The sequence below is a fragment of the Oryzias latipes genome, chromosome 21, assembly GCF_053564925.1.
Source record: "Oryzias latipes strain Hd-rR chromosome 21, Olatipes_Hd-rR_3.1".
Taxonomy (NCBI): Eukaryota; Metazoa; Chordata; class Actinopteri; order Beloniformes; family Adrianichthyidae; genus Oryzias; species Oryzias latipes.
Window position 1 is genome coordinate 15259072 of NC_136257.1, and position 10493 is coordinate 15269564.

General features: G+C 40.1%; 1 protein-coding gene and 1 long non-coding RNA gene across 2 annotated transcripts; both read right to left on the reverse strand.

Annotated features, from left to right (window-relative positions):
* Positions 1-5454: 5454 nt before the first annotated feature.
* On the reverse strand, positions 5455-9050 carry LOC144988750 (trace amine-associated receptor 13c-like). The gene is made up of 2 exons (XM_078939648.1): positions 8774-9050; positions 5455-8564 (listed from the first exon to the last, which is right to left on the reverse strand). The coding sequence occupies exons 1-2, from the start codon at positions 8842-8844 to the stop codon at positions 7748-7750; spliced, it is 888 nt and encodes a 295-aa protein (XP_078795774.1). The 5' UTR covers positions 8845-9050; the 3' UTR covers positions 5455-7747.
* Positions 9051-9735: 685 nt separating this feature from the next.
* Positions 9736-10110, reverse strand: LOC144988751 (uncharacterized). Its single transcript, XR_013652737.1, has 2 exons — positions 9988-10110; positions 9736-9873 (listed from the first exon to the last, which is right to left on the reverse strand). It is a non-coding gene; the product is annotated as an uncharacterized LOC144988751 (long non-coding RNA).
* Between the last annotated feature and the right edge of the window lie 383 nt (positions 10111-10493).

Sequence of the window (10493 nt, forward strand, 5' to 3'; positions counted from 1 at the left end):
ACGTGCATTTTGGGTGTTAACTCCCAATACCCTCATCTATCAATATTGTCCCAGGATATAATCTGCGCAGACGGGATAAAGGTTAAGGGAAAGGGAGCAGTGTTTCCTTATCTGTGTATGACTGCTTTTAAAGCCAACAAATGACTATTCCTGAGAATAACCTGGAATGTGTTGGGGTAAAAATTAACTATCCCCCCAGATGTCTTTCACTATCTTCGCAATCTATCACCTTCCTGCAGCTTCAAATGTATTCGTTTACTGTTTAAATAGCAAAGTGATAAAAAGGAAATTATACTAAAGGTTGACCAAACCGGCAAGATAATAATGAAAAATAAAAAAACTACGCTCAAAGATATTGTCAATACAATTGAAATGACTCAGATGATCTGTAAGCCAACAAAAAGAACAAAATCTTCTCAAACACTAAAGCTGATAGGATGAAAAAGAATTATAACCTTCACACAGTGCACCCTATATTTTACAAAAATGCATGCTACAGGAGACAAAAGTCAATGAAGGAAGGATCAGGGTTTCCTTTTATTTCTCAAAAAGACATGTTCCTCATTGAAAATGATATAAAGAAGTCAGACGGCTGTGACCACTCAGGTCACCGGCAGAAACTGTCTACAGAGTACATAATGCACTACATCTTCCAGCAACCCCAGCGCACAGTTCCTGGATGGCTTACACCTGACTCTTGTTTACAATCACTCACAGTGCACTTAAGGACTGCACTGAGCCTCACTCAGTGTGAAGTATTGTTTGTGCCACTTATATCTGAATCTGATCTTCTGATTTCCTGACTCCATTCGTTTGCTGCCTGCTCTGAATCTCGCCTGGATCCTGACTACTCCTGTTTCGTCTCTGATGATCCCATGCTTCTTAATAACCTCTGCCTGCATTACTTGTAGAGATTTAATGTCTCCCTTAAAAAATGTTTTATTGAAATAAACAAAACTAAGGGTTAAAAAAAACGGTGCAAAACGAAATCTACCCTGGTTTAGCAACGATCTCTGGGAGATGGTGAAATAAAGAAAACTTTCAGTTTTATTTGTGACGGGATTTCATAATGGTTTTCCCTGGAGTGAACGTGCATACCTCCATCTTGTGTCCTGATAGTAACATATTCAGAACGATGACCACATTTTTGGTAATTTTTTAATGAATATTTTACAAATTCATTACAAGATCTGAGTTGAACCTTTCCAAAAGTCTAGCTTCCACAGACCCTGGCCTGTGATTATTCAGCTTTAAAAGTAGTCCCCATAATGCATTAATTCATTTATCTTCTAAGCCGTTTTATCCCTTTTGGGGTCACTGGGCTGCTGGAGCCTATCCCGGCCACTTGTGGGCAAAGCCAGGGGACATCCTGGACAGGTTGCCAGTCTGCTGAAGGGTCACAATCACACACCCATGCACACTCACATCTGGAGACAATTTGGAGTAACCAATCATCCTAAGAAGCAGTTTTTTGGACAGTGGGAGAAAGCCAGAGTCCCCGGAGAAAACCCACGCATGTGCACATGGAGAACATGCAAACCACACAGAACGGTTCCTCATTGGTGTTCGGTTTTAGGTGCCCCAGCCGAGACTTGAACCGGGGGCCTTCTTATTGTGAGGCAAGAGCCCCCCTATAATGCATCGTGGTAAAATGACTACCACCCTGACAAATAATAAAGCCAAAGACATACATGGTCTTGATACAGCAAAACAACACAAGGACTCTATGATAATTGGCTTTAGTTACAATTATCAATAAATCAAATAAATCTATTGAACAAGCCCCGGGACAACATTCTTCAAGACTGTTACTGGAGAAGTTGGATTTTTTTATTGTCTCCAACAAGATATAAACGCTATCTGCCATATTTCACTCACCAAGTCAGTCAATTTTCCGTTAATGAATGATGATATTAACTTCACTATTCTCGCTTAAGAGGAGAGGTCTGCCTAGCTATTTGTGTGCACGGGGGGGCAGGCGCGCACACACGAACGCTTTGAATGGTGTCTCGCCTTTGACAGCTTGCTTCCGGTCCTTTCTCTGTGGAGCTCATTGAGCTGCAGTGTGCTGACTTTATCAACAACTGCATGAAACCAGTTTAAATGAATCCAAGCATTTATGAGATTATGCTGACTTTATTTGGTTCAATTTATTAATCAGTGTTGCCAGATAGTGACACAGTTTTCCAGCCCAAAAGTCATGAGAAAACTGCTAGACCCAGCGAAAAACCACCCAACCCAAGCACGCCCAGCCCGCACACACATATGTATATATAATAACGGGATCAGGAGAAATAGCAATACACAGCTGTTGTTGTTTTTTTCCCTCTGCTGGACTAATTTAGCACCCGGAGTTGGTCTTTTTTTTTTTTTAAAGAAAATATTTTTCAAAATAAAAGACTAATAGACTAACAGACTAATATTAAAATTAGTACTGTAGTGAATATTTCTTCAGCAGACTGGCCTTGTGGTTGGGGACCGTACAAAATTTTGGAGCCTGCTGTTCATTTTATTCAAAGATTTCTTCTGATATTACAGCAGTGTTTCTGGAAAATGCACAAGTTTTATCTGAAAATCCTCACGCAATTCTCTCAGAGCTCTTCTCTGCTCTGTTGCAAACACAGCTCTTCTATTGTGAAGACTACTTTACAATAGAAGACTTTTGTAGAAGACTTCTTCCTCAGTGCTCAGAGGTGTTGCAAGCTCCACCTACTGAACATTTACAGAAACTACAAAACCTAAACTACAGACAAGTAGACTAATACCAAACAATCAAACACAACATAAACAGAATTAAAATACAAGTGCCCTTTTTTAATTGTCTAAAATAACCCCAATAACACGCTTCAATGTTATTTAACCCTTGTGCTCTCTTAGATGACCCCACCCTTACATTGACGTGTTCTCCCTACAATGACAACGGTGGATAAAGGTGGAAAGATTTCATGTAATCCATGGACACCAGTGAGGTTCACAAATCATTGAAGAAAAAAGGTTCAGGGCACTGTCCAGTGGGTCTAGATGACCTAACTCCCAATGTTAAAGTGCCTTGGATAGCACAAGGGTTGAAAACATCTGGTATTGCAGTAAATGCACATATGAGAAAACCATATGATATTTGGCCAAAATAAATGTGGGTGTGCAGGGACAACAAAACAAATTCAACTCAACAAGCCTTGAGCATTAAAGCACACAGCAGAAGCCAAAATGGCACTATGATACCTCGTTTCTATAATGAAATGGCAGCAATAAAAGAAGAATGTATTTTTTTGGTGTTTCATCATTACCTAGGTTTGTGCAACAAGAAATTCTCTATACCTTTTTTCAAAAAATTCTTATAATGTAGGATAGTTTTTACTTTTAAATGGAACAGTCTGTTGCTGGAAATGCAAAACATCTGAACATCTTTGAACTTCTTTAATTAACTATAATACATTGAGTTTTGATAGATAATTAGTACATCCTTGAGTCAAAATTTCCCAACAACTGGCAGGGAGGCCGGAATGTTGCCGATGTCAATCCATTCCGTGTTAGTCCAAAGCGCACATCCATCAAGCTTGACAGGAGTGGCAGTCCCATGCGATTTCTAGAATCATCTTTAAGCAAGGTGACTTGAGAAAAGGCTCTTTCCTCTGGTGCATTAGAAATTGGGAGGGTGAGTAATTTAATTGCATGAAGCACCAAATCCTGAAAACAATACTGTCCTGCTGCATCTTGAAAAGATTCCACTTCTAGCCAGAATGCATCAATTGCTTTATCAGGTGAAAACCCTGCTGCGGCAACATTTCTCCATTGTGTCTCAAAAAAATCCAATGAGCCTGAAAAATACTCCTTTGGCAGATTTGGGATTCTGTTGGCCACTACTGATGCAGGAGAAAATATCTCTAGCTTGTGGAGCAGCTCCATAGACCCAGCTAAATGCAGTTGGTACTCAACTATGAGTTCTTTCAAAACACAAGTGCATCTTGTAAGGACAGCGTGCTTTCTGTCAACAGATAGAGGACTGGCCTCCAACATTTGCCCAAAATGTTGTCCCTAGGTCAGTGTCTGTGGGCAACAGGTAGATACTGGATTATTTTAGGTCAAGTTCTCTGAGTTGCTAAACATTATTCATCTGTAAAACACTTGACTTCACTATGCGTTTTAACGTTGAAACATACAGTCTGTTCAGGTCCCGAAACACAGCAAGGCTATCCCCAGTCTCTAACTGGAAGTACTCATTTACTGCTTTTATCTCAGGCAGTACAGGACGGAGAAAAATCAGATACAACATGTTAGTTTTACCTTTGTACATTTCACTTAAGAGCCGTGCAGCATAGCAGCGCTCAGAATCGGCTGCTAAACTAAAATGTAAAGTGAGAGCTTGAACTTGGTTAAGGATTCTCTCAATGCAACCTGCAGTCATCAACCAGCGAGTGTGACTTGGAGAAATTAGTTTTAGAGGGCATTCTCCACTGTTAATGGTTTGGTAAATGGTACAGTAATCACTTTGACGTTTTGCTGAATGCGCAAACCAGTCATAAGTCTCTCTGATACTCTATTTTGCTGGGAGTCTAGGGAGTGGCACACACACCTGATCAACTGCAGGTCAGGCTGCTTTGCTTTGAGAAGTGTAAACACTGAATGATGCCGCCTGACCATGACGCTTGCTCCATCTGTTGCTATGCCAACCAAATTTCTGATGTCAAGACCATTAGCTTGTAAAAATTCAATTGCATCTGCTATTCCTGCTGCATCTTTGCTGGAAAGTTCAACGAGCCCCAGATATGTGCTCACAAATGTTTTGTGCTTTTTAGAACTGTACTTAATGCACATGCACGGCAACGTATTCACCGAAATGTCTGTGGTTTCATCTAAATGAATTGAGAATGGTGAGTCACCAATGTCCTCGCGAAGTTCTTCCCTGAAATATGGCGCCAAAACAGATTTAATAACGGCAGTACATTTGGTTGTGTGCATCTGAAAGGCGCCGATTTCATCTTGCAGAATGTCAGAGAGATCATCCACAGCATTAATTGAAGTGTGGCAAGCAACATATGTTGAAATGCGCAGTTCACAGCGTTTCTGGTCGTCACAAATTCCGACACTCACATTGCTTGTTGATGGCACCATGAAACTCCTGACTGTGTTAAGACACCGTGCTTTATGTTTTTTTGTTTCTGCATGGTCCTTGAGGTCTTGTAGGTGGGCAAGGATCTCTGTGTTGCAAAATTTGCATTGAGCCTTGGTCTCCTCGTTTTTTTGATGGCGCTATCCACGACTGAAGGTTATTGTCGCTTTCCCACTCCTTTCTGTAAATTTTCTTATATTTTCCCTTCTTAGGCATTTTCGCGCCAAGTCTATCACTTTGTTCACAATTAACTGGCTGGTAAACTACCAAAACCCACACTGCTGTCAAACAACAATCCCGCCACAGGTGCTGCGGAGAGATCAGGCACCCAGCAGTGCGATTTGAGCGGCACGGGCCTGGCCAGGCAGAGCCGACTCAGAGTTAAAACATTTAAGCTTTGGTTAGGGTCGCCGCATTGCCTCTACCAATCAGAGTCTTTATTTTGACAGCTGGCGGCAAGAGAGACACCTGCTCCGGTATTGGGTGCCAACCTGCTCGGGCAGCCTGAAACTTGTAATTTTTTTATTTTCATCAAGAAAATAATTTTAAATCAGATCCCCTGGTTTTATTTTTTACTCTCGGGTTATCTAGGGACACCAAGATATAAACCGAGAGAGATGGGACACAGCCGTCAGACGCAGCTTTCACTGCGGGAGCTGAAGCAGGGACTTTCTCTGAGATGATCTCATGGACTTAAACATGGGAACATGATTACCATGCAGATCTCTCCAAATTAATAAACCTGATCTCTCCATGTTCTCCATGTCTTCCATGAATTATAAATGAGATCCACAGACACCGCTCCATTTAACGATAAGACTGTTAGCTTCTCCTACACCCAGATGCAGAATCAAGCTTTAAAGAACACAATTTTGGATAGGCAAGCCGGGGCGGTGGTGGGGGTAAAACCCCCAACAACAGTTTATATGACAGACCCCAGGCCCATTAAGCGTCTCTGCCTGGTGCGTTCACGAAGCTCAAGTGCGTAGAAGATTAGCGAAATTCTAACATTCACACAGCCTAATTTAGTCCTCTACTAAATTTTCAAGAGAGAGAAATAAACTGCTGAACAGACCCTAAAACCGGCCAAATTATGCCTACCTGCCAAAAGCCATTTTTACCCTCAAATTTAGAACCAAAACTGCCCAATTATGCGGGAAACCGCCCAATCTGGCAACACTGATATTAATATAAGAAGATATTCTAAGTTATAAACTTTATCAAGGAGTGTGTAAGGGTGTGTAAGGGTAAGAGTAAATAACTTTCACCTGTGTGATGTTTTGCACGTTAAAACTACTGTCTTGGAGCCAGAGCTGGCCTACTTATTAGATTCCAGATCTCAGTTTTAGATTCCACATTAGTGAAGGAAAATCATTTGGTAGTCTTCTGAATAAATTCTAAAATGTCTCTGAAATGATTTTATCATGGTTATCAGGACCACAGTTTTAATTTTTATTTACCCGTATTTTAATCAAATTTTCATTATAATTAAATAGTTCATTTGCCTTCGATGATAATAGTTCAAAAAATGATTTGGCTGAAATGTCGCCCCATACAATGTTGTTTCAGTAAATCTGGCCCTCTTTGCAAAAAGTTGGGCTTCCCTGCTTCAAAGCACATACAAATAACTTCATGGATGTCGTTTTTTTTTTCTTTTTTTTTCAAAATGATACATTTTATAGTTTTATAAATCAAGCTGTCATTGACACTCGTGGTTGGTCAGCTCCACTTACAAAGCATTATCATGTAGATTTCAAAAACAGCCTTCACTGCAGGAACAGTCACATGGCAACAATGACTCCAATATGGAAAACACAATAGAAAAAGAAAAGCAAGGTTTTATAAATGTTTTATCTGTTTGGTAATTATTCGGGTTTAGATTTGCCTTCTTCTACTTTAAAATTATTTTTTAAGCCTTGCAATTCAGAGAAGTCTGGGGTGTTCTGTCAGTCTCAAAGACTTTGTTGAAAAAAAGGTCTCGGGTTTGTTCTGACAGAAACAGTCTGACCTGATAATTTATCTTTCCTGGTACGAAAACAAATATTTTATATCCATGACCAAAAACTGATGACCCTGCAGGACATCCAGCCAACCAATAAAATCAGTTTTCTCAGCTAGGTGAGTGCAAGCTGGACGGAACGATCAGTGTTCTGAAGGGTGAAAAACTAAAAATGCTCCAAATTTATGGAAATTCGCATTTTCACAGGATCAGGTATGAAGCAACAAGTGCTGGATAAATAATCCTGATTTGCTTCTACTTGAGAATAATGTTGTAGATACTAGCCTTTTTACGCCACTTTCTGAAAACATTTGCAGACATGAAGTTGCTGTTCAATCCACAACTGATTAAACTGTTTGTTTGTGTCTACCTGGCTAAAAATATTATGGCCCAGTCTGTAGGATGATGTCAGTAAGCTTTACATTTCGTGTTTTACACAGATTTATATTTCACATTTGCTTTAAACAGTACATTCTTTACTTTTTTAAACAATTTTTGCATGAAAACATAAGGCTTGTGGTACAAAAACATTAGTTCTTTCCTTGTTGTCTTCATAATTCCAATTTGCCTGCTGATTAGATTAATTTATTAAATGACACCATTTTCTGCAGATCATAAGCAGTCTCTGTGCACAGATTCTACAGCATGTTAGTCTCACAGGAGTCATGCTTCAATATCTGCAGAGTGATGATGAGTTTAACAGCTTTTCTAAACCAGGGGTAAAATAAAGTATAGATCACTGGATTCAGACAGGAGTTAAAATAAAACAGAATAATAAACAGGTATGCAGATGGAACATATATTCCTACCAGAGAGAAACAATATGCTGGGCAGAAACATAACAAATATGTAAAGACAAGAACCCCAAGAGTCCTGGCTGCTTTCAGCTCTGATTTCTTTGCTTTTACTTTACCTGGATGTTGAACAGAGACAAATGTAACATGAGAACGCATGGAACGAGCCTGAATCAAAGCTACCACAAACACTCTCATGTACAGAACTACAATGGCTGTCACTGGAATAATAAATGTTGAAAGCAGATCAACCACTCCTGCAACATAGCTAAGAATGATTGAACACTGTCCAAGACAGGAAACATTGTTATCAGGCTCAATGAGGTGAATGATCTGATCTTTGATATAAAATATGCTGTACAGACCGTACCAGAGCCAACATAGAGAAACACACAGTTTGACTCTCACTGCAGTGATTCTAGTGGGGTAATGCAGAGGGTGACAAATGGCCACATAGCGGTCAGCAGATATTAGAATAATGTTACCAATTGAAGTATATGGAATGTAGCAGCCAAGATAATAATAAACAGCACATATGATTTCACCAAGATACCAGCAAGTTGTGTTCCTGTAAATCTCCAATGGCAACAACAGAAGCCCCACGATAAAATCTGAGACAGCCAGAGAGAGGAGGAGGATGTTAGTGGGAGAGTGGAGCTGCCTGGAAGGAAACACAGATTGACATTATTTATATGTAAAATCAATCATAGTGTTCGTTGAGAAAAAAAGCAACAGGAGACATTTCTAAATTAAGACCACCTGTTTAGCAAAAGAATTATACCTAAAGTGAGAGACTGCAATGATGACAAGCAGGTTTAGAACTACAGTAATGATAGAGATGACGGACAGAACAGTGTCCAGAAAAAAAGCTTCAGTCCAGTGAAGTCTTGGCTTTGTGCAGGAAATGTTGGGGAGCTGGGGAAAACAGAACTCATCTTCATCTTTGATCTCCATGATCTGGTGCTTGAGCAGCTTTGTGATCAAAACATTCAGCTGTCATGCCTATTTATAAAATGTTTTCTTTGCCCTCCTTTTTCCTTCCATTGTTCTTCCCAGGGCACTTAAAACTCCTCCCTCGATTTACATAATACCGAGCCCGTGTCCTGACATTAAGATATAAAAATATATCTTGTTCCCACAGATTAATATCTTGTTCCCACAGGTTATTATGTCGTTCGCACAAAATACTTTTCCGTTCCCACAAGATACTATTCCGTTCCCTCAAAATACTATTCCGTTCCCTCGAAATGATTAACTCGTGCGAACGCAATAATTATGTCGTTCGAACGCAATAATTAATCCGTTCAAACGCAGTAATTATTCACGTCATAAGTCATACACGCGGATATGCTCTCTGTACGCCGGCAAAAGCCGCTTTCAGCGGTAACTTCCGTGTCTCTGTGACCCATATTCGTTCAAAAAAGGAACATGAAAAACAAAAATGATCACTTTATTACCGTCTCAATGAATATAAGAAAAATATCAATAGATTTATGATAACTAGGCTGCTTTGTCATAAGATAGCTCCTGCTAGGCTACTACTAGCGCCGCCGCAGAACTCTTTGATGTATGCCGGCATTTGGGCAACTGGCTGGTCTGTTGTCAGACAGCTGATATTGTAGTTTAGGGTCGAACAGGAATAATAATATTCAGGACTTGTCTTTTATTAACTTTAGCAGTCAGTCGCTTTACATTCGAAGGCTATAAGGATACATGCTAACTGACTAGCCGATCATTGATCCTGTTATTAATTTACGTCATAGATTTACAGCAGATACCTTCACATTTCTGTCTGTGTGTGTCTCATTACATTGCATTGAAGACACGGAGGATGTTTAGAGAACAGATTTATTTATTTCAAAAAGCACAAAGCATTCATCGTATTCACGTTCATTCACATGATGATGATCTCTGGTACGCCCTCAGTCATCTTGCTGCAAAAGCCGCTTCCTGCCGCTACTTCCGTGTCTCTGTGAGCATTTAATAGGGGTAAAAATAAAAGCAAGAATGGTCGATCTGTTATTGTCTCGATGACAATCTGAAAAATATCATATTAAGCTGGCTGCTTCGCCGAAAGCACTTACCTTTAGCTTGTAGCATAACAACAATGGCAGTACGTCACGTTTCCCAGAATGCTTTGCGGCCAACCATTGGTCTTGTTGTTAGACCTTGGTCACAGGGACACGGTGATTGGCCAATGATTGGCAGGAAAGCATTCTGGGACGTACTGCCATTGTTGTTATGCTACAAGCTAAAGGTAAGTGCTTTCGGCGAAGCAGCCAGCTTAATATGATATTTTTCAGATTGTCATCGAGAAAATAACAGATCGACCATTCTTGCTTTTATTTTTACCCCTATTGAATGCTCACAGAGACACGGAAGTAGTGGCAGGAAGCGGCTTTTGCAGCAAGATGACTGAGGGCGTACCAGATGATGTGAACGTGAATACGATGGATGCTTCTGTGCTTTTTAAAATAAATAAATCCGTTCTCTAAACGTCCTCCGTGTCTTCAATGCAATGTAATGAGACACACACAGACAGAAATGTGAAGGTATCTGCTGTAAATCTATGACGTAAATTAATAACAGG